The sequence below is a fragment of the Artemia sp. Qi Xiang Cuo genome, chromosome 16 (assembly GCF_049724085.1).
Source record: "Artemia sp. Qi Xiang Cuo chromosome 16, ASM4972408v1, whole genome shotgun sequence".
NCBI lineage: Eukaryota > Metazoa > Arthropoda > Branchiopoda > Anostraca > Artemiidae > Artemia > Artemia sp. Qi Xiang Cuo.
In genome coordinates, this window is record NC_142809.1 from 15621327 (window position 1) to 15647104 (window position 25778).

The 25778-nt window shown below is 36.1% G+C and overlaps 1 protein-coding gene across 1 annotated transcript; it reads right to left on the reverse strand.

Moving 5' to 3' along the window:
- Positions 1–546: 546 nt before the first annotated feature.
- LOC148942620 (chromobox protein homolog 1-like) lies at positions 547–25778 on the reverse strand. Its single transcript, XM_089102089.1, has 5 exons — positions 25664–25778; positions 17006–17165; positions 5795–6080; positions 2836–3011; positions 547–752 (listed from the first exon to the last, which is right to left on the reverse strand). Exons 2-4 carry the CDS (start codon positions 17149–17151, stop codon positions 2853–2855), a joined length of 591 nt encoding a protein of 196 aa, XP_088958215.1. The 5' UTR covers positions 17152–17165; positions 25664–25778; the 3' UTR covers positions 547–752; positions 2836–2852.

A 25778-nucleotide genomic window follows, 5' to 3' on the forward strand; every position in this document is an offset into this window, starting at 1 on the left:
AACTTTGGTCTTACAACGACACGCTAACATTTCTCAACAATATAGCGGTCGTTTCCGGAATTAGCAAGGTCAGTTACGTTGGGTCCAACCTCTGTTTCGCGGTCATCTCGCTGACCACACCTGTGTCAGTTTTCAGAGGCTGGGTCCTAGACTATATCAAACATATTAAACTTATACTCAGCAAAGACTATTTGCTTGGCCAAGTCATAAATTACCATGTAGAGAATTAATTCTACAAATAGCTCAAATTCAACGTTAACCTAGACAAAAGTCCAAGTTTGAAAAATGTCATAAAATATACCCATATTTCATAAATACAGACTTCTTTCTTTTAACTATAAAGACATTAGGTCTATTTGACCCTTACTTAGCTACAAACATAGAGTGGAAAGTGGCAAGAACGGGTTTTGGGAGGAATTCCCATCCATTTTACAACCACCTGGTTAATGAACTATAATAACGTGCGTAACAGATCAGGCCATGTAGGCAGTCTTCTAAGCCTTCGACAGAAGCATATAAGTCGTATAAAATAAAGGTAGAACACATTCAATAGCATACAAATATATTCTGCTGAGGATATCCAGACAACACTACAATTATCACTCAATCAGCTTGAAGAACAACCAATGTTGAAACGTTGCTATTTGGTCTATTTTTATGTAAGAAAAATGTAAACACCGAAGTACATTAATGTTCAAAAAAAAAAAAAAAAAAAAAATCTGGAGTTCAGGGCATTCTTCTCCATCAAGTTTCTGCAAAGAAGAAGAAACTAAATTAATGTCAGAGTATGTGAGAGAAAAGAGAGAAAGGAAGAAAAAGATAGAGAGAAACTGCCAAATGGTTGACAGTTCAATCGCAACAATTCAAAACCCAAGTCTTTATTTTTACTCCTACATTCTACGGAGCATAACAAGTAGGCTTAGTTCCATTGACTTCTGAATGGCCATTTTCTGGTGTAGCTTAGCTGCGTTGGTGTCAAGTAACCAAGTATAAAATTGTATGATCGTTAATATTGGCCACTTTCTCCAACATGCATGTAGAGCAGCCATGAACGCTATGATTTTTCCAATACTTTCGGCATAATTCATTTACTTTTCTTTATTTGACAGCCTTTCAAAACGTTTTGCAGTCTCTCAAATAAATTTTCAAATATAGACCCGATAGAAAAATATTTGATTTAATATGCATATTTAGTCAATATATATATTTCATTTAGTATATTGATTTGGAATATATTTAGAATTAAATATATCTTAAATATAAAGTAAAATGCAATTTGAAGTTATTTACCATTTAAGTCTTTCTTTTTTTACATCTCTCACACCTAAACCTATTTATATTTTACTTATGTGAAGCTGAAAATTAACAAGTAATTGAAATACGGTGTTACGTGAAAACGACGAGTATACGATACTCTTTAAAATCAGCAAGTTTAGCTTAGTCAAGTCGACCCAGTTTGTTTATAAGCTAATTGAAAAAATTAGCCTAATGCTTAATGCTAAAAAGTATAAAAATTTAGTTTTAAATGCCACAGCTTTTGTGATCATTCCCTTCTTTTTCTGTCAGGTTTGGGCCCATTGTGACATGTAGGAAATTAGAGCATTGGACTTTAGTTACTAGACATTCCTTTTATATCTGCCTTTTTGTATAGAAACCGAAAGGTTACTTGAATGTTTAGCGCCACTGATATATTGATAACTTATAATAAGATAGATGCCAAGTTAAATGAAGAGACTTGCCTGCGGTTAGGTCCTTTTCACCCTCTTGTGGGATTAGTTTCATTTGTATTCTTGTTTTTTATATTTAATATATTTTGTCTTTCTTGTGTATGAGTTTTTCTTCTTTTTTTCCTTTTGGTACTCCAATATATCATAATGTCAATGGGTCAAAAATAAGTAAATCAATTATTAGATTCAGAACTGAAGTTCGTTACAGTCAGAACTGACTTCAGGTTTTTTAAAAAACATTTCCTCGTCTTGTTCCAGTTTCTCCTTCATAGTCGGTTTAAATTCGTCTATTTTCTTAGTAGTTTTATCGCCTAACATGGGTTAACTTGTCAAAGGTGCTTCCTATTTTTGAAAAAGAACAATAATAATAATAATAAAAACAGTGATGACGAGCGAAACGGGTAAAACGAATGATAGGTAAGTGAAAAAGTTGAGATTAAAGCCTTGTCTTGATTGACATCATTCGAAGGATGAATAATGTCAATCAAGACAAGGCTTGAATTGACAAAACGGCGGGTGCCGCAAAGATGTTTAATTAAAAAAGGCTCAGGGTGTTTTTTCATACTTGAAAAAAGTTTGGAAGAGAGGGAAGATAAGTCTGTGAACCAAGACTAATATATTGGAAGATACAGTGATGACAATGCTCAAACGTGGTTCTAAAGCATGTGCGCTCCGAAAAACGGGGGAAGGTTTGCTAGATATTTTCAAGAGAAATTGCCTACTGTTGGTTTTGGGCACTCGACTGACTGACCGTATTTCAGACAATAGAAAGAGGGTGTGGTTCAGTCCCGTTTTTTAAGGCTATAATGAGAGAGGTTGAGATAACTAGGGCACTTTCTGCGGATGAAGGATGACAGATTGCTAACGATTGTCCTTTTCGACCAACCGTCTAGGGCCAAAAAAAGCAGATCGTTCGCGGTTGGGGTTGGAGTATGTTGTAAAGAAAGATTTAAGAGAAAGGGAAACTTCCTGGGAGGGTGTAAAGAGGGAGGATTGGATATATTGGGATGGAGGAGCGCGCGTAGCTGTGCTGGCCGCAGACAGCAGAGGGTGCTGCATTGAGTTTTTAGTAGTAATAGTAGTACTAAGAAGAGTCTTTAATATTTACTTGTCATAAAAAAAGCTTCATTCTTTAGCATTTCCATCTTCTTCTTCAGCGGATGTATGCCATGTCAATCTCTCTTCATAAAACTGGATCACAACTTGAGGACATTTCACATTGGCTGCCCTAGCTGGAACTAAATCAGCCTCATCACTGCCTTTCCACTTCATGAGAAACATTAGCTAAAATATTAAAAAAATTACCATCAAATTCTCACAGGAAGTAATAGCATAGGACAATGTTCATAATCCTCTGAAAGAAAAACATCCCTGCACAGCAATGAAGTTTTGACATATGATCAAACAGTTCGTGGTAAAGAACTGTAAGTAAGGAGCAACACGGCTCACTAGTAACAAAAAAAAAAAAAAAAAGAAAAAAAAAAAGAAAAAAAAGGAATTTCGACACCAATTGATTTATCAAAAGAGTTGGATTTTTATACTAATTTTAAATATATAAGTTATATCAATCAAAGGTTACAACCCTGGGAAAATATGCCAGATTTTCGAAAAAGGGAGAAAGACCCCCTAAAATTCATACAATGTTAATGAAAATCACATCATCAGATTCAGCGTATTAGAGAACCTTAAAGTAGGGTTTTCAAGCTCCTATCTGCGAAAATGTGGAAGTTTGTGATTTTTGCCAAAAGAAAGACGACAGATGTATGTATTTTTTTGTTTGTATTCCCCAGGGGTGATCATATCGATCCAGTGGGCCTAGAACATCGGGAGGGAGTTCATTCTAAAGGAAATTAAAAGTTCTAGTGCCCCTTTTAAGTAACCTAAAATTTGGAAGGTAACTAGGCCCCCGCCCACGCCCCTTTTTTCCCAAAATCGTCCGATCCAAATTTTGAGACTGCCATTTGTTTCAACATAGTTGAAAAGCCCAATAACTATGTCTTTGGAGATAACTTGACCCCCACAGCCCCTGGAGAAGTTCTTTAAGTTATAAAATTAGCCCACTGTTTACGTATAGTATTAGTATTTTGGGAAGTATGCACACATTTTTTGGGTGGGGAGAGGAGGACGAATTTTCTGCTGGGGGACTTTGCATAGGAAGAATCTTCCATGGAGAGGGAATTTTCCAGGGGGTAAACTTTTCAGGGGAAATTGAACACTGGGGGAATTTGCCAGAATTCATATACGAAATTTCTTTATGTCTTACTTTCTCTTTACTGACTCAATTTTACGCGTGGAGGTCTTACGGGTAATTGTACATGGTAAATTTTCACCAGAATTGAATTTTCCAGAGGATATTTCCGCGAGGAGTGGATATTTTTAAATATCTTGACGATATTTAAAAAATGATCAGAAATTAAAAAAAAAAAAAAAATCAACAGAAAGTAAAGAGCAACATTAAAAATTAAAACGAACAGAAATTATATGAAGGGCGTTGCCCCTCTTCAACACCTCGCTCTTTACGTTTAAGTTTGAATTTTGTCCCAGTTCTTTGAGAGCAACTCCTGAAACACAACAGTCATTTAATTAGAACAATAGGAAGCTCTTTTCAAAGTACAAAAAAAAACTTCAGCGTAAAGAGCGAAGTGTTGAGGAGGGGCAACGACCTTCATATATGTAATAATTTCTGTTCGTTTTAGCTTTTAATGTTGCTCCTTACTTTCAGTTGAAAAAAACTTGTTTTTTTTTTAATTTAAAACAAAGACCATCAAATGGCTTACCAGGAAGGGACAAAATCATGCTTGTTTTTAGCTATGACATGAAAAAGGTGAATAAAGGTAGCAGTGCTAATGCTAGTTGATACCGTTCAGTTTTTTATTCATCTTAAGCTTGAAGCATTAACAGGTTACAAACTCGAATAACTATTGTTTTAGAAGGAGAGGAAGGCGTGGTGTGATGGAGTCTGATATTATCAAAACAGAAAAAAGAGTAAATTTTTATTTCAAATACGAATAAATGCAATTACCTCATTAGTATAGGTTGACACATCGGTAAGTATTAAAATCGCTTATATTGCTTAATTCAAAAGCTATACTTTAAGATACGTGTACAAATCTTAAAAATGCCGATTTTCCACTCAATTCTTTTGTGAGCCAAAATGTTCAGCAGCTTTGATACAAGGTACGTAGTTTTTTATCCGTGGAGGTTAAGATAAATTACATGACCTTTCACACTTAAACAAGTACTTTCATTCAAATTAATGTAAAAATTCTTAATATCATCATCTACAATCATTATAAGCAAACTATTCAAAAACTAAATACGTGGAATGGAGACGGCTATTCAAGCTCTGATCAAGGCTTTTTAGTAAAACTATTGATCTATTCTCAATTTTAATTAATTACTCATTCAGAAACTCCATTTACATAACGTAAATAACCTAGTCTACTTGGCACTGCCTGGGTCATGGACAAAATTTTTTCATGGACGAAAAATCAGTACATCTTGAGCCTATAAATTCTGACGTAACTACTATTTGACACTAAAACGAGACGTCACTGAAGTAAAATACACAAGAAATCATCTATTTTGGAATATATAACTTTATTTTGTTGATGAAAACAGTAATTCTCTAGAATAGGAAACAATCAAGTTAAAAAGCCAATTTGGAGGGTTCTAATTTTATTTCTAATGTTGCTACTCTTATTCTAAGAACAACTAGACAAAGGTTTTCACTTTGAAAACAAAGTGTTTTCAACCTGACCAGATACTACTGAGTACTTTGCCCAAACACTTGTATTAATCTATACTCTCATGCTCTTAATGTGTATAGGAGGCAGCCTTTTCCCCAACTCTGCCAATCCTTCGTAGGATTTCCATTTGCATGTCAGAAACGAGATCATCTAATCTCCTCCTTTTAGTCTTGTTTATTACCACAGTAGCTAAAGTTAATTACAGCTATATTTATTGCATACCAGTATTTGTGAGAACTCATTATACTAAAACAGCTTTAACTTTAAACTTAGTGTCACTCAGATAGGGATGAAAAAAAAAGAAAGTAGATGGCTTACCTCACCAGAAGAGTCAGTGGCTCCAATAATTTTTTCCGGATCTAGGCCCCTGTCAAAACCCCTTGGTCTTCCATCTTCTTCAACTGATTTCTTAGCCTTCTTTTTTGGCTCCTCTTTCTCAACCGCTACTGACTTTCTCTTTTTAGTCTCTCTTGAGGGTGTCTCCTCTTTTTTCTCCTCTTTTTTTTCAGACTCCTTTTTCTTTCGTTTTTCCTCAAATTCATTGATGAGTTCAGGACAATCAAGATTCTCTTGTGGCTCCCATGTATTATCTTCATCGCCATACCTACAAACAAACAAACCAAGGTTAGAAAGCAAAAGAGAAAGAAAGAAATACAAAATTTTATATTTTATTTCTTTATCAATTTCACTTTATTAGCTCACGCCCACTACACTGTCTAGGCCAATTCTCTAACTTCTGAACGATCCGGACTGTATTCATATACCCTCATATCCCAAAAAAGTGTCCTTTAACAGCTTCCCACAAGATGGGTCCAAAGGACCCCTTTCCCCACGGAAGGATTGAAAACCTATGACTAAAATATGTGCTATTCTATTTTAGTACACCTTTCCCCATACTGACATTTTTTATGATTTAGTTTTTAACATCTCACGCCCCCTTCCCTTACTACGCGAATTCTCTATTGCCCCTCAGCGACCAGACTTGTATTCATATAACCTCACACCACACTTCCCCTGAGATTGGTCAAAGAAACTCTTCCCTAGAGATTAATTGGAGAACTATGACCAAAATATATTTTTTTCTATTGTTTGAAAACTTTTCCCACAGAAAATATATTATAATACCCACATATGACGACATCTTATGACAGTAAATAATCCATTATTATTCTAATACATAGAACAAACAATAACTGTAGTATCTAGCTAGACAAAATAAGATAAAGAAATCAACGCTTCAATAAGGCCTTGTGTTGATCAGGTACCAACCAAGTCAAGCTTGCATTCCATGTAAGTACACTCAATCACTATGGCCGAAAGCCTGAGACCCCTAACAAAACAAGGTGACTCAACCAACAAAACTGGGCAGATTAAACTACATCACAAACCATCTATTCAAATGCACTGCAAAGGCAGCTGAAGAGCTAACAAAACCCTGTTCTCCAAGAATGCAGCTGTTTTTTGAACGTCGTGTCTGTATGTCTATATGTTTTAAGGAATAAATAAAGAAACTATTCAAGCTAGATACTTGGGCCCAGCTACTCTAGTATCTAGAACCTCAGAACTACAAAGTCTGGAAAAGTACAACTGAGAAGTTGCAAGAAAACACAGCATAGTGACGGCATGATTTTTAACTCATTCACAGCCTGTGTTCCACGATTTCCTGCTGCCCGGGTGCAAACCACCAGACAATAATAAAGATCTGGAAGCTGAACAAGGAATCTGTTTGCATGGATCGGATTCTTCTAAAAAAAAAAAAAAAAATCTTTACCCCAATCGTTTTTTAATGTAGTCTGAGATTTCGGATGTTGCCAAAGATTCCTGCCAACCTGGAAAAGAACCCCAAGATTCAACCTTTTGTTCATACAAATGAGCATTTGTTCCCCTTGATTTTTGAGCATACTTTATTACCACAAGATTTTAGACAAAATTCAAATCAGAGTTTGAATTCCAAGCCACATGACATATCCCTGAACGTCTCTTTGGTCACCAGGGAGTGAAGAAGGAGGGAAGGGGGCGTAAGCATGACAATATTAGTTAATTGTTAGATTGAATGCAAAACCATTTGTCTCCAATTCATGCTGCTAGACTGAATCATTTTCTTGACACTCATCTGCTTATCAGATATATTTTCAAAAATATTCTATACAACAAGGTCAAGAATTTGCTCAAGGCAAGACCAGTGACTTCTGTAAAGAAGAGAATCCCCATTTCTTTACCATTGTCAATAATTCCACATATTACAAAAAAGGGTTCTAAACAGTGTAGAATTGTACTCCAAAATACAACACTGTCTGCAATTCTCTTTATATTACAAGTATAACAATAGAAAATGCTGTCTTCTCTTCTGTTTCAGCAAAAGTGGGCTTTTCAGTCGAGACTATTCAGCCCTTTTCCTTTTGACTCACTCTGTGAGTTGAAATGAGCTGCTGCAATAGTTCTCCTTATTTATCTTGAATCTGCTTAGATATCTTGCAGTAAATCTTTTGATTCTAGAAGTTGAAATATCAGAGGATATACATTGAGTTCCGTGCTGTTTGCAGGTACGGTCAGCTAAACTCTTAGTTGACTGTGAGATTTTGTGGTGTTTGAAGCACTTTAATAGTTTACATTGCAGGTATACTGTGCAGACGTCAGCATATTACATTCAAATAGGCAGTGGTCAATTGTTTCTTTTTTTATATTGCAATGTCTGCAAAGGGGGAATGAAGAAATTGAGCCACTTGAATTAGAAAACTGATACGAAAACGCCTGAAAATTTAGCCCATTCGAGCCTGACCGAATTCTATGATATATTTTGGAGGAGGAGCTTATTGGGGAAGAGATAAATTTGGTTTATTCTTTATTTAACATTACCTCAAATAATCTCCAGCGATATGTCTCTAATGGGTATTGGTCTCCTACTTGGCTGGTCAATATTTCGAGCATTTTTTTGCAAATTCGTCAGCCTGATGGTTACCTGTTATACATGAGTGGCTTGGAACACACTGAAGGTATGTTCTTATACATCTTAAAGCAAGAGTATCAATACTGAGGCAATATATTGTGTCTATATCTATCTTATATTGAGAAGCTAAATACAGCAGCTGTAGGCTTGACAAAGAGTCAGAATAAACTATACTATTCTGTAAATTAGGAATCAAAGGTTGATTTTCATAAGGTACTCTAATGACATGATTATGGCATTTAACTCTGCAGACATCATAAACACAGTATCATGCATTCTCTCGCCAATTGCAATATTGAAAGATGGGAGAAAATCTCCACTTGTCACCTTCTCACTCATTTTGGACCCATCAACGAAATTGGGAAATGGTTTTTATGTGATTGTATTAAATCCAGCAATTATTTTCTGGATGAAAGCAATGGGACTAAGTTCTTTAGTCCACTTTGAGAAATTAGTGTTTATTATATGGAGTGGCCAACTCCATGGGGGGGGGGGGAGGTTGGAGGAAAGCGGTGGAATAGACTTTGCTGGCACTGGAAGTTCCTTCTGGGTACCAGCAAACTCATTTGCAATATCTCTATAAATGGATGGATTTCTTAACCAGTTATGCAGGGTATGTGAGCTATTTTCTTCAATTTTTGTCAGATAATTTACAAACAGAAATCTTCGTCTTTCATTTAATGTTGATAATCCACTCTCAGTAAGAAGAAACTTAGTACTTGTAGGTTCCTTAAGACTAAATATGAGGCGGGTATAATTTTGTGTTGTTTGAACTTTTTGCATCTGGGTCTTTGCACAAGCACCATAAACAATCAGCCCATGATCAATTTGGGGTCTTATATGAGATTTATAAAACTGGAGTAAAGTTTTATCATTACAACCCTGGGGTGTGAATAGTAGTCTTTTTATTATTCTTATTTTCCTATAACATTTTTTTTTTTACTGTATTTGTGATATGAAGGTGGAAAATAAGTTTTTGATCAAGTATAAGACCTAGGTAATTTATCTGATTATCCCCTGGAATGATTATGCCATTCAGCATTAGTTTTGCATTAACATTTTTTTGCTTTGGTGGAATTGCATGATTTTTGACTTGGTAGGTGCAATGGGTAAATAAGATTTTTGAGAAAAAATTCTCAAAAATCAGCATATTGTAAATTGGTATGTTGGAGGCTCATGTCACAGAGAAATAGGAAGAAGAGGAGGCAGCTCAAGACTGCAGACCTATTGAGTGGACTGCAGACCTCAAGACCTCCGTGGAAGACCTATAGTTATTGTGGTTTTGGGTGGAGGCTCAACCTATATGCGTGTATACATCCTGATAAATTCGTTGAGTGTCTGAAACAGTCCACTCAAGGCGCAAAAACAACAATATTAGGAAACACTTGAATAATTTTAAACAAGCCTGAAGCAGTGGAATAGCTAGGGGCAAGGGGGACAGCTGGCCCCAAGCGCAACCAAAATGAGGATTGTTATATGGGGCTATTCCAAGCTGGGGGATGGGTGGTATGTGATGAATCCTAGTTTGATGTTAATTTGAATTTGCCTGAATCTACCTCCGGTGACATCCTCTCCTTGGGTGAGCGACTACTTCAGCTTTAAAATAACCCAACTTATGTCTTAGTCTAATAAATAATTCAATAGCTCAGTACAATAAATTTACATCAAATTCCCATTTTTCACCTGTCAGTAAGCATATTTCGGATTTGATGAAATTTCCGAACGAAGTGGTAGTTTTTCTGTGCTTCAGCTAAATTTTCAAGGTATTTGCTCTTCATTTGATGAGTTAAAACAACAAGACCCCACTTTGGCTAAGCAGTATCAGGTCGAAATATCCAACAGATTCGAAGTTCTTACACAGTGCGATAATAGTGAAGGTGTATGGAAGGTCTTCAAAGAGAATGCTCTTGCAGCTGCAACTAGTGTTGCTGAAATGAAGCAGCATAAGAAAAAAGACTGGATCAGCAATGAGTCCCTCACCATTATTAATTGCAGAGGGGAAGCCCGACTTCGCGGGGACATGGAAGGTATAGGCAACTAAAAAAAGAGCATAACATCATGCTGCACAAGACCATAAGACCTTTATCGACAAAAAAGCACGCGAGCTCCCAAGAGGTTGCCAAAAAAAGGACATTGGAGCCACATATAAGATTAGACCCAGGCGCCGCGCCGGCGGATCGCCCGAACGCCGCCAACAAGAGGCCCGGTAAAACGCCGCAGAAGTGTCACAACGCCGGCACGCCGCCACCGGCAAAGGCGGTGGCGTTCGGTCGACTTCAAATTAATTTTGCGACAATTCTTTATTGCGTCAACCGCAAAGTCGGTGCTTTTCCTTCTCGTGTGGTTTAGTATTTCGATTTTCCTGATTAGAAATCAAGCAGGGCTTGCAATATCCCCGAATTTTCAAGTATTTGCCCGAAAACCTATGCGTCACCCTGAAAAAAAATTTGGTTCCACGAATCCCCAAAAATCACGCAATCACGGTGCCACCCCTAGCGATTTATCACCAGTGACTTTCCCTGCTAAATATTACTTTGCATACCATAATTCTTCACTACTCTCTTGTTCGTTAATTTTCGTCTTTTGTTACTTTGCATAAAAACCAGACAGATGCAATATGCAATTGCATTGCAAATATTGCAATATACACAGTTCTTCATATGTTGAAAAAAAAGTATCGTCTTTGTGAAATGAGTTTAAATAATTTCGAATTCAATTTCCCACTTTCAATTCCTTACATCATTCGTAGTCAAGAATTTTATTTTCGAGTTGAATAGAATTATAGAACGCAACATTCACTAGTTTGATTTTGAAATTGATAGCAGAAACATCGTTTCTACTGCTGAATTGTAAGTTTGCAGATTTTTTTTTTTTTTCTTTTTTTAGATAAGATTTTATTAATGTTTAAAACTCAATTGTTGAACGCCTTATATATTAAAGAAAATACAATCTTCTGTGTTAAAAATATTTACCCCCCCCCCCCAAAAAAAAATTACTTTCTATTGAGATAAAATATAGCTATAGACTAAGCTATGTAAAAGGTTGGAGAATTTAAGATTGAAACGGAAGTTACCCCAAAAATATGATTTATAAAAAAATTGTAAATTATTGCCATTAGGGGGCTATCATTTTTAAATGATAATACCTCATTTTTTATATTGAAAGCAGGGATGCCAAAAAGATTTTTTTTTTTTTTTTCATTTAAAACGGAGATGGAAGAAAATACTATCATTTTCCCTGGGAAACCATTGACATATTTTGATAGACCCAGGGCCCCCCATTGGGACTTGTTCATTGTCTTTGGTATTTTGCGATTTCTCATAGGCTACTGGCCTAATTTGGCTTTTGTGTGTGCTCCCTTTTAATTAGATTCTTTGGATCTTATTGAATGTCACGGCGAATCTATGACTCAGTTTTCCAATAGTTTGAGGTATATCTGAATAATTTCACCTTTTTTGTTGTTGTCTTTGCACCCCTTTACTCATACCCTCAATTTTTTCTTCAAGGAACACTAAGCTGTTTAACGTTATTTTACGTGTTTGTTTGAACCATATAGTGACCTAGTTAATTATTAAGTAAATTATTTTTTTTAATGTAAAGCTGAGACGGTATCCTATCAAGGTGGTATCCAGAGGGGGGGGGGGCCGGGAGGTATTACATTTAAATGATAATATCTCGAATTTTTTTATAATGAAAGCAGGGATGCAAAAAAGTTATTTTTTTTTTTAAATTTAAAGCAGAGACGGCATCCTATCAAGGTGGTGTCCAGAGGGGGCGGGGGGGGGGAGGAGGAATTATTATATTCAAATAATAATATCTTGAATTTTCTTATTGAAAGCAGTATCAGTCCACACAAAGTGGATAAGTTGATATTTATTCATCACAATTATAGTCACATCCCGCAGTAAGAATAGACTTCCAAGATTGACTGAAGGAATTTTTTTCGACCAGTTGACCCCTAGATTTTTTGTCCCTCCACACTATTTTGAAATATACCTTTTTTTTACACATACTAATATTTGGACTTTCATTAGTATACCAGCTTACCCGTGAAGCGTTGCCACGATCTTAAAAGAAAGGAAATTCAATGAGAATACTCCTAAGGAAAATTTCTAAACGTTCACTGTCTTAGTTAAAAGTTTTTAACGTCATAATGTTTTCATTTTAGTTTAATTATAATTAAGAAACATATTCGAATCATACAAGATTACGTTGAATTGCTATGCATGCTCTTCGAAAAGCTGTTCAATTTTCTGATATCGTCCATTATATAAATTCATTTAAGTTCGGCCAAGCTAATTGTTTGAGACTGGCACATTGATTGGAAATTAACTTCCATTTGTCTTCCAGTACTGAGGTGGGTCATCCACATTTCGTCATTAGGAACTGATGCTTGATTGTTTTTTAAGGTGAAATTTTAAGTTATCCTATTCAAAATGATTATAAATGATTGTGGAAAAAATTGGTAGGACAGGTTGATGTGTTTTTGTGTTTTACATATATTTCTGCTTGCAATTGTATGTTCTTTTGTGTATTGTAAATATTGTTTTATGTATGGTATATTTCAACAGTTGGATAATGTTTTGAAATATGAATCAACACATGTAAATTAAAGAAGGAAGAAGCCAAGCAAAAATACTCCGTACAACATATTTGTCCAATCCCCATGATAATTTTAAAATTAACAAGATTTTCGTGAGGTATACTTGATGTATTTTTTCAAAATTGTTATTAAAACCCGTTTTTAATACAAGGAAGGCTTTTTAGGAATCTAAGAGTAAAAAAAAAAAAAAAAAAAAAAAAAAAAAAAAAAAAAAAAAAAAAAGGATCAATATTAAAATTGCCCATTTCAACTGTTTTAAAGGTGACAAAGCAGATATTGACAAATGGTATTATGAAATAATTAAGTTTCTAAGTTCAAATGTATATTCAAAAAGTTTTTACCCAGATAACTGACGAATTTTGTGATACGGTATTTGCAGTTTTGTATGCAGTAGGCCCAATGCTCGATGAAAAAAATTACTAATTTTGATAATTATTTATGTTAAGAATACATAGCTAATAGATACTTCAACTATTATGCAAGGGTTCTGAAACGCCACAGCCATTTCGTTTCTACCAGATTTCTACTTCTCTTGATAAATAACAAAAAGACCAGTTTCCAGCCAGCGACTTGTGAAATTTTGAACTCATGAATAGGCTCGAATCTGTTGTAAATTTAAGCTGTGATTTGAGAAAGACTGATGAAAACATTAATGTTTGCGGTGAACATTGATCGTGCCGCCGACATCTTTCCGGCAGCGCGGCGTGGTGCGCTATTTTTGGCCCCGCCGCTGCTGGTCTTCCCTCATCAGCGCGGCGCCGGGGTCTATATAAGATCCTCTGTGAGCTCTCAGGTCAATACACTCAAACTACATTGTATCTCCGTAACGCCAATGGCAAAAATATTTACGACCAATCACAGTGTCTTCGCCAGTGGGAATACCACTTCGAGAAGCTACTAAACTCAGACCCACCTGACCAAATTTACGACTAGATTACTGCTGCTGCTGCTAAAAATGCTACACCTGCTCCCGATGGCACTGAATTTACAGCAGGAGAAATTAAAGCAGCAGTACGAAAGCTGAAGAACAACAAAGCGCCAGGAGTATGTGGCCTGACATCAGAAATCCTTAAACATGGCGATACATCCATGACCCTCTGGCTACAAGTGCAGTTTAAAATTGTGTGGTGCTCTGAAATGGTATCATCAGACTGGAAGACAGGCTTACTTGTGACAGTCTACAAGAGGAAAGGAAGTAAAGCAGAATGTAATAACTATCATGGAATAACTCTGCTCTTGGTACCTGGCAAACTCTTTGCCATGCTGCTGCTCAAGCAGGCAACAAAGTTCTCCATCCCCTTTGTTGCCACCAGCAAGCTAGATTCATGCTGGGTAGGTCCACTACAAAGCAAATCCATACAATTAAACAACTGGTAGAGAAAACTCTAGAATATAAAAGTAAGGCATACTTTGCCTTCGTCGATTTTCGATTAGCTTTCAACACTGTTGACAGACAGTCACTGTGGCTGATCCTTCAATCTGCTGGTGTACCTAAGAAAATTGTCAATCTGTTCAAAGACCTACACAATAAGACCAAAAGTGCTGTAATTGTCAATGGCCAGCTCTCATCACATTTTCAAATTAGAAACGGTGTTTGACAAGGCTGCACTGCTGCTCCTGAACTCTTCAACTGTGTCATAGACCATGTTCTCAACAAAACACTGCTGGTGCATCCGTTTGGCATCGATTTTGCTGGAAGAGTTCTGTCAGATGTTGACTTTGCTAACAATATAGCATTGGTATGCAAAAATCTCACTGACATCAAAACTCCACTGGAAACGCTAGCATCTGCTGCAGAAAAACTTGGTTTAAATGTAAACAGGACCAAGACCAAAATTTTGCCAGTAGAAAAGACACCATGCAGCCCCCTGACAACTATAGAAGTAAGTGGCCAAGATGTTGAGATAGTCAAGCAGTTCACCTACCTTGGTTCAATTGTTTGCTCAAATGGAAATCTAGATGCAGGGACATCAGCAAGGATGGCAAAGGCAAACGCCGTCTTTGGCCGCCTACTGAGAACAATATTCCACTAAACCCAGATCAGCCATCTCACAGAAGCTTTATCTATTCTGCCTCAGTAGCAAGTGTTGTGTTGTACTTGTCAGAGACTTGGCCTTTGACTCTATCGCATATGATGAAGGTAGATGCTGTCCAAACAAAACACCTCTGCAAAATTGAACACGTTAGGTGGCTCAACAGGGTCAGTCCTTTAAAATACCACCACTGTCTGAACAGCTTGAGTCCCGCTCACTGCATTGGTATGGTCATTTACTTTGTCTACCCACAGAAACACCTGCCTGACTTATACTTGACTTCAATCTAACTGCAAATGGCTGGAAACACCCCAGAGGTAGACCACATATGAGATGGGCAGATATCATCCGCGACCAGCTCACAGCACGGGGCATTGACCCCAGCAAAGCTCCTATCCTTGCCCAAAACAGGCCACTCTGGAGACAACTAATGGTGCTGACATCTGGTTCCCTCTATGGTGGCAACACTCCCAAGCAGGAGCTTTAAGTCAAGTAAGTCAAGTCAATATATATATTTGTAAGTAAAATCATGGGTACTCAAGCACTGTAAATATTTTCAAACTAGGAGTGACTTATTTCTTATACAATCAGAAGGTGGCGCATCCAGGGAATCTGAGCCCCCTCAATAATCCTCAGTTACCTAGATAGTGCAAAAAACTCAAGTTCTTACTTCACTGCACTCAAGATTTTTTTTTTCATTGATTAGATTTTCAGAATCCCTTCTTATTTCAAAGCATAAAAACTGGATTATTAGACTGTATTAATTAGGATACAAACCCAAGCTATTGGCCCCCTCCCTCCAATGCCTGAATACCTGCCCCTTTAAAAGATCAAGTTACACCAATTTTACAGTTTGGCATTCTCTTTTGTACTTGCTTTAAATAACAATGCAGTCTATTCCCTCTTCTGAGTCAAACAAGGACACTATTCTCACTTTATTACATTTTGTTACTTATTGAAATTTAATAGACATTTACAGTTTAACCCCCCCCCCCCTCCATTCCCCTCTTACTGACTGAATATGGCCTACAGCTTATTCCTCTTCTGAGCTAGGCAGTATGATAAACAAGTTCTTACTTGTTTATATTCAGAAAAGCTTTGTTGAATTTTAAGAGCCATTTCCTTTTTAACCACATTGCAAACCTCTTTGGATGCCTGGGTAACTGATATTCCGTGTAGTTCATTGTTTCTTTTTAGCTGCTTCTGATTCCATAGCATTATGACACTAATCCACCATGGCAGTCTAAATTGTATTCACTTTTCAACTTATTGCTATATTTATTTGTATTTCCTGCAATTGACAAGCAAAAAAAAAAAAAAAAAAAAAGGCACTGTAGCTGATTCCAGGATGGTAACTATTATATTGATCAGTCTTAAAAGTAGAGGGCTATTTTGAAAGCCATTTTATGGAAATGGCCCGAAACCCCTCAAATATGGCATTGAGTCAAAACAAAAGGACAGCCACCATTATTAAAACCATATACAGGAAACTTAAGCCTTCTTGACTGGAACAACATGGAGAATCACTTAATTTGCATGGGTAGCACTGATGTCTCCACTTTTTTTCTTTGTCATTGCTAGGAGGGAACTGGAACATCATAGAGCTGTTTAAGGGTTGATTTGAAAGAGAATTGTTATATCTAGTGTCTGTTGTAATTAGCAAAACATAACATTTAAAATATAATGCAATTTCTGACTAAAAACTGTATCTTTGTACACAAGATGATATAACACATGTACATTTGGACACAGGATATAATATCATAATTAATTGATTGATAAATAGATGGACAACCAGAAGGACACTCTATGTCATATGGTGGTATAGTGGGATTGGTCTCTATTTGGTAATACAGGGAACCAGATTTCTCCATAATAATCCAAGGAAGAAAAATAAGAGAACATTTGACTACACAAACTAACAACTCAAATCCATAGAAACTTACCCTTTCCACTTAAGAAGGTATTCAATCTTCCCACCCTTAACTCTTCTGTCCATAACCTTCTCAACAGAATACTCCTCTTCTTCTTCTTCCTCTGCAGCTGGTGGACTATCAACTGGGGGCTCTGGAGTATTTTTTGATTTGCCCATTTTATTTGATATGACTGGAAGAAATCATGTGACATTTTTCACCAAAAAATTTTGCTTGTGTATTATTTTTTACTCAAATTACTTTAACCAGCCTTGGGAACAAAAAAAAAAAAAAAAATGTCACACTTGGAAATAAATTCATAGTTAAAAGAGCTTCATTGAGACCACTTACTTGAGAAAATTCATCAAGAAAGTTGAACTTATTCACTAGATGATAATTTCACAAACATGATTATTCACAACATGATAATTTGATATGTAAAGAACATAAAAACTGTTTTACCACAACAAATGGGTAACACCAAAAGGAAAATAATGACTGGAACTATAACTGTTCCCAAAACTAAGAATAGCCTTCTGATTGTATGTTTCTTTGTTGAAAAAAAAAAAAAAAAAATGTCCATGTGCTACAGTTAGGTTCTTAACCCATCTTTTCATCAAGTGAGCAACTAAGAGGAAGTGAACATCCACATAACATTCCCAATCACTTCACTGAGAAAAACTAATGAAGAAAAGCAATTTCAAGTTAAAAAATAGTTACTGAGAAACTTGCTGACTAAAGATAAAGCAAGCAAATGCAGGGCAATGAAATTAACAACACTACCAAATGCTCCACAGATATCTGATTTTTGTATGAATACAGGGGAGCCTTCAACCCCCCCCCCAAACAAAAGAAAAAAAATGCAGAGAACAGTGGTAGTAGACTTTTCCTTCAGTGGTAGTAGACTTTTCCTTGCCTGGAAAACTACTACTACTAAACTATCAATGTGCTGCAGCCCAAAGCCACCCAAGGCCAACACAGTCATACATGCTCCTCCACCATCCCAATCTATTCAAAGCTTCCCTCTTTATATCCTCCCAAGAAGTTCCCATTTTTCTTATATGTTTCCTTACAACATCCTCCATCCCATTCAGGGATAACCAGCTTTTTGTTTGGCTCTAGATTTTTTGTCAATAAAGAAAATCTTTGGGAATCGGTCATTCTTCATCTGCAGAAGATGTCCTAGCCATCTCATCCTTTCTCTCATTATGGCCCTAGAAAGCAGGATTGAACCACACAGCAGGATTGAACACAGTTTGAAAGACATAGCAGAAAGCTTCACATAGCTTACTGGAATAAGCACTACAACAACTAAAGACAAAACTGCAATACAATTTATGACCATGCACACATTAAAAGTATGACTGAAATAACAATAATCATTCCCAAACAGATCATTATAAAGCCTAAAATAGAATTCTGTAGAGTCCAAGTCTTCAACACATGATTTAACAGAGATTTTTGGCCTAGTCTTTTCTGTGGATATAGCGGGCATATTTTGTATTGGTGATAATGGCTACTACCCACTATAGAAAAGGTGGGATAGCATAGTAGCATTGCTACTCTTTTTTGGCAGATTTGGCTGCTTCTTGAATTGTGTCAAATTTTGCTACTAGCAGCTTTGGAACTTTTTCCATACCTGGCTACTACTATATTCTGTAAAAATGAAGGATTGAGTAGAAGTAGTGGGCTATTATCAATGTTCTCAGCAATACAAAATGTATTTATTAGGTCAGCTTTCACACATTGGAACTTCCCCAAAGACATCTAATCAATTTTTTAGGAGGTGGGGGATGTATCACAAGGAGAATGTTCTTTGAAGAGGAAAGTTTCTGGGGAATTTTTTCTAGGGAGGGGGGATTTCCTGACATGGCTTGATTCAATGTGTGCTTTGGGTAGTATTACAACATCAGTGAAGTTTAAGAACAAAGCCTAGGAAACATAAAAAAAAATTCATGATGATGCAGGAGGCTTTTCTGTCATTCTTCATCTACAGAATATGTCTAGGCTATCTCATCCTTTCTCTCATTATGGCCCTAAAAAGCAGGATTGAACAGAGTTTTAAGTAGAGAATGCTACTGATGAGTGCATAAAATGTCATCATGAGTCCCACGAGGCTGGACAATGTCCCTTCCAGAGGCAAAATTCCCAAAAATGTATGGTGAAGTAGAAACGTTTATTTTTCAAAAGTTAAGGGTGGGGGGGGGGGATTTTATTGCTGTTCAATTTTCCCCAATGAAAATGCCAAAAACAAGGTATTCTTAAATGAAAGAAAAACAAACACAAAAGAATTTTTTTCAAAATCTATGGGGGAGCATAAATTCCAACTCCCTGCTCCTAATTGGCTTCAGTCCCCCTTCTCTTTGGGAAACCTATTATTGTTAAATTCTGAAAAATGAGAAATATGTCCATTTAAATTCTGTTAATGCTTGCCTTTCCCCCTAAAAAAATTGCCTGGTAGCTCTGTTGAATGTCATAAATACAAGTCTGTAAATTTCATCTCTAAGAATGTCATTAAAACTAAAGCCAATGCAGCAGTGCTGACAGAAGTAAACAGTAATGTATCTCTTGTATATTTTTTCCCTATGGCCAATTTATATAGAATAGCATTTTAGAAACCTAGAAAGGGACCTGTTCAATTGAAAAATTAAAATTTGCTTGACTTTCTTTGAGGGCCAATTGTGACTGGAGGTCAAAAAAACATTTCTAGTGCATCCTTCTACATTTTAATATCCCTGTGGCCCTGGATTCAAAGTGACAAACATTCTAAGCATGCTTCTTTACAAGATATGGCCCATACAAACCCAAGGAATCAATGATAAAAGGTGTAATGTGATATATTTATCTTTCAGCTAGCAAATTAATCAAAGCATCTATAGATTTGGGATACAATGGTGAAAGCAGCAAATATTATATTTGAAAATTGAATTAAGTTATTCTTTCCATCTAAACTGTCTTCTTTCTAATGCCAAGATACAGTGGTTGGCTATAATAGGAAATTGTTAATTTATTGTGCATGTCCTCTCTAAGTAGGACATTTGGCCTTTATGGAGAAGAAAGGAGGATATTTTTGACATTCTCAAAAGTCAATTTAAAAGAATGACCAAATATACATCCAAATGCTTTCTGCTCAGTAGTTAACTCACATTATTACCTTAAATCACACTTGTCAGCAATAAGGACAAATCCTGTAGATGCTGGTGACCCAGCTCATTGGGTGCAAACGAAACTTTACAACATGGCTTGCTGCACCAATTGCTGTTGACAGCTGACTTAAAGGCTTCAGGCTCCAAATACTTTCTGCTCAGTAGTTTACTCACATTATTACTTTAAATCACACTTGTCAGCAATAAGGACAAATCCTGTAGATGCTGGTGACCCAGCTCATTGGGTGCAAACGAAACTTTACAACATGGCTTGCTGCACCAATTGCTGTTGACAGCTGACTTAAAGGCTTCAGGCTCCAATTACTTTCTGCTCAGTAGTTAACTCACATTATTACCATAAATCACACTTGTCAGCAATAAGGACACATCCTGTAGATGCTGGTGACCCAGCTCATTGGGTGCAAACGAAACTTTACAACATGGCTTGCTGCACCAATTGCTGTTGACAGCTGACTTAAAGGCTTCAGGCTCCAATTGCTTTCTGCTCAGTAGTTAACTCACATTATTACCTTAAATCACAATTGTCAGCAATAAGGACAAATCCTGTAGATGCTGGTGACCCAGCTGATTGGGTGCAAATGAAACTTTACAACATCGCTTGCTGCACCAATTGCTGTTGACAGCTGACTTAAAGGCTTCAGTACTAGAGGACATGATTATATTCTGGCTAAGGGCGTTCCATAGGCAAGACACATGGTTAGAGAAAAATTTGTGTTGCAGCCTAGTATCAGCATGTTTTTGGTAAAACTTCAGTGGTACCCTCTGATTTCTTAAAAACTGTTTGGTTTGGGATGATATCACAGTTGCAGATCAATTTATATTCTATTAATATAACCCCCATGACTACATTGGTATGAGAGCCTTTAGAGTCTGGCAGAATATGGCAAGCTTTGGAAACCCCTTATGCATTTTATTACTTGCTGCTGCACAGATTTCAGAACTGATTGATCTAGCTTGTTAACTAGAGTAGTAATGGACAAGAATTCTAATTTATGCCAGATCAGGCTCTTTATGAGCTTAGTAATCACTGCTGGGGATCTACTGTGCAACATTCCCATTATTATGCTTGACCTACCTACCCTAATGTACCGTAGAGAGAGAGGAGATGTCATCCTTGCATTTAAGATGATGACCAGTAACACCATCAAGCCCATTTTTGATCACAATAAATATCCCATAAAACTACATTAAAAATTTAGCAGAAAGTACAAGAAGTTCAACTTCTTCACCAATTGCATTGTTCCACTGTGGAATTCACTTAGCAAATCTACCATGTTGGCCAGATCAGTTGATTGTTTCAAGGTTGGTGTTGACCGTGATTGGAGCAGCAAGTCATTGAAGACTCAGTGGGACAAACCAGCATCATGGAGTAGGATCTATCAGATGCCACCTGCTCCCTTTAACCCCCATGTATACACAGCCACTGATACATACAGTGAACCCAACAACAAAACCAAACTGTCCTGTAAATATGAAAATTGTGTTAATTGTCATGTTGTTATGAACTGTTGCCCTGTATATATGTAAATAGTGATAATCCAACTGTGACATGAAGATTATCAAGTCACTTTTACCTGGCAACATCTACAGGTTCTTCAACCTTAGTAACTAGACAGTGCAATTTAAGGCAATTATACCAAAAGTTTGGTAGGCTCAGGTTATAACAGACTCAATGCACAAATTGAATTTGAGCTTATAATAAACCAAGACTGCAAGATCTTTATTGCAGTAACTGGCTCCTTGGAACCATTCTTGGATTCTATAAAGTATTAGCTCCAAGGGTTATTAGCTCCAAGTGTACAATGTTACATTTTCAGACATTAAATTCCAATAGTCAGGTTTTTTGCCCACATTGAGATCTGTTTGAAGGTCATAAGTCAGGACAGTTATTTTGGAATCATCTACATATGCAAATTCTACTCTTTATGATTGAAGAAGCATCAAATATACAAACATCAAATAAAGCTGGGCCCAAAACCATGTCTTGGGGCACCCTGCTTTCTATATCCACCAGTTCAAAGGGGAAAATTGATCCACCATTTTACTACTTGCTTCATATTGGTTAGAGATTGGGTAAATTTCTAGGTGGCCCTATAATTTAGCTAGGATGAAAGTGAAAACATCATTTGATACCTTTTTTATTATCTTTCATAATTCAATAATCCCTTCTTTTGCAAATTGCATCTTGAGCCCTTAAAGGAGCCCCAAAGGTATTTTATATGAGTTCTGAAAGGGCATAAAAAAAGCCTCAAATGAAGTTTTCACTGCCATCCTAGCTAAATTATATGGCCCACTGCCAATTTACCATGGACTTTACCCCCCCCCCCTTAATGTGCAAATAATATACCCTGAATTGTCAACAGCAAAGTTCAGCACTATTTTTGTCAATGGCATTTGAAAAACTTGAAATGGTTTGAATTGAAAATCAAGTATTTTGCAGGTTGGGTCATAACTTCTTTGTGTGGTTACAAAAATGAAATACCTTTGGGGCCCCTTTAAGGACTCAAGATGCAATTTGCAAAAGAAGCTATTATTGAATTATGATTATGAAAGAGCATAAAAAAGGCATCAAATTATGTTTTCACTTTCATTCTAGCTAAATTATAGGGCCACCTAGAAATTTGCCAGAGATTGTATTGTCTAATTTACAACTTCATCACTGATTAAACTTGCATGCAATTGTTAGATGCCTCCCAAGAAAGGCAGTTGAGAGTTTGGTATCATCTCTCTCTTTCATTATTTTTAGCTCATCAATTGCATTTTGATAAGTGTTTCTACTATCCCCAAATTTTTGAAGATTTTGCCAAAAATCTTGCAAAAACACTTGGGTTTAGTTGAAGACCTTTAAAAATCTGTTTTATAAAAGTGAAATCTTACAAAATAGATCTTCTACGTAAATGAAGTACAACAGAATTATTTTTAGATTCACAACTTTGTTCAATCCCAATTTATAAGGTTTTAAAGATATGAAAATATATTTCATAAATTTTGAAAGAAAAAAAAACAACATTGAAATGGCCTAAAATTCTACTTGAATAAAAGGAATTGCATTTTTAGAACTAAAGCCAGAGAAAAAGAAACTGATAACTGACAATTACGGTAAAATGTTTGTTTGTCAAAATTTTGGTAAATTTTTCATTATTCATATTATTGACTTACAAATAAAGTAAACATACAACTTGATGTCTTTTTTTATGCTCTTTCCAAATATAATAATCATTTTTGTCAGAAATGAATTTTACCCTCACCACTATATATATATCAATTCAGGTTATATATTTGCACATTAGGGGGGGGGGCTAAATTTTATTTCTGGTGTAAATGGGAGGTAAGTTTAAACTTTCCTCCCACCCCCCTAATGTGCAAATACATAGGCTACCCTGAATTGGTAGGCTATATATAGGGGTGGATGGTAAAATTCATTTCCAACAAAAATGATTATTATATTTGGAAAGAGCATAATAAAATACATCAAGTGGTATGTTTACTTTATTTGTAAGTCATTAATATGAATAACAACAAATTTAACAAAATTTCAATAGTTATAGACCTGTCATGTAGACAAATTTCAGAACCCTCTAGAGCAAGAAGGAGTGGAAGTAGATACTTCAAAATACCTTCCCAGGACATACTTTGGCCTGTATACCCATAACCTAACCCCTTTCCAAGAGAGCCAAAAGTGGCTAAAGTAGAATTATACCAAAAGGTAAAATTCTACTTTAGCAACTTTTGGCTATCTTGGAAAGGAGTTTGGTTAGGAAAATGAAACTTTCAGGGATAGATCTACAGACTAAAGTATATCCCCGGGAAGGTATTTTGAAGTACCTACCTCCACTCCTTCTCCCTCTAGAGGGTCCTGACCTTTGATGACCTTTAAAAATATGTGTGGTATAAAAGTGAAACCTTGTAAAATATATCTTCTACTTAAAATGAAGTCCAACAAAATTGTTTTCAGCCTCACAACTTTACTCAATCCTGATTTATAGAGTTTTAAAGATATGCAAATACATTTCCTAAATTTTGAAAATTAGCATTGATATGGCTTAAAATTCTACTCAAATAACAGAAATTGGATTTTCATAACTAAAGCCAGAGGAAAAGAAACTTATAACTGAAAATTAAGGTGAGATGTCGTTTTGTCAAAATTTAAATAGGCATAGACTTTTCATGTAGGCAAATTTGTAGGTAAAGTTTAAACTTGCCTCCCATTTAAATCAGAAACAAAATTTGCCCCCACCTCCCTTGCTAAAGTAGAATTTTACCACCTTTTTTATGCTGATTACAAATATAATAAGCATTTCTATTGTAAATGCTATTGGGGGGGGGGAATTTCAGCCCCCCCCCCTATATATGGCAATTCAGGGTTAGGTTAGGTATAGCCTATATCGGGGGGGGGGGGCGGAAATTCATTTACGATAGAAATGATTATTATATTCGTAATCAGCATAAAAAAGGGGTCAATATATACAAAACCATATTATTAAGTTAGGAAAAAAGTGAATACACCATTCGATGCCTTTTTTTTATGCTGATTACAAATATAATAAGCATTTCTATCGGAAATGAATTTCAACCCCCCCCCCTATATCTGTCATTTCACGGCTTGTTTATGTATAGCCTATATAGGGGGGGGGGCTGAAACTCATTACCAATAGAATAGCTTATTATATTTGTAATCAGCATAAAAAAGGCATAGAATGGTGTATTCACTTTATTCCTAACTCAATTCTATGATTTGGTAGATATTGACCAATAAAGGCATCGAATGATGTATTCATTTCATTCCTAACTCAATAATATGATTTGGTAGATATTGACCAATTTTATTTATGATGTAAAAGGGAGGTAAGTTTAAACTTTACCCCCCCTAATGTAGAAATATAGCCTATACCCTGAATTGGCGTATATATGGGGGGGGGCTAAAATTCATTTCCAATAGATATGATTATTATATTCGTAATCAGCATAAAAAAAGGAATCGAATGGTATATTCACTTTAGTTGTTACTCAAAAATATGATTTGGTATATATTTACCCTTCAAAATACCTTCCCAGGACATACTTTAGTCTTCAGACCCATCCCTGAAGTGTCATTGTCCTAACCCAAGCCCAAGATAGCCAAAAGTAACTAAAGTAGAATTTTACCTAGAATTTTACCAGTAGACCTACTAATCTATAACACAAATTGTAGGTAGGCTGTAAAACTGATTAGCCTACTTTCTTTAATCTAAGCTAGGCTGCATCAGAAATTAGGTTAGGCTTAAACCTAGTCTTAAATCTGAGAAAACATTCTCTTGACATTTTAAAACAACAAATACACCTCAGCAGCCATATTTATCACCAAAAAGCAGCCTGAATTGTCAGAAATCTAAAAAAGGAAACCATCTTGGCCTAGCTTGTGATATTAAGCACATGCAAGACTCAATACACTAGGCTAATATTCTAAACTCATAGCCTAATCAGCTTAACAAGAAATTACTTGGATATAACTACAGAGAAAATCAGAGGCGGTAAGATCACTTACAAAAAACAGACTAAAATACCAAATTTTATCAAAAACGAAGATGCGTGGCTCAATCAGCAATTCAGTGTTGATGAAATTGAAGAGAAAAGCCCGGGAAATGTAAAACCGGTTTTTC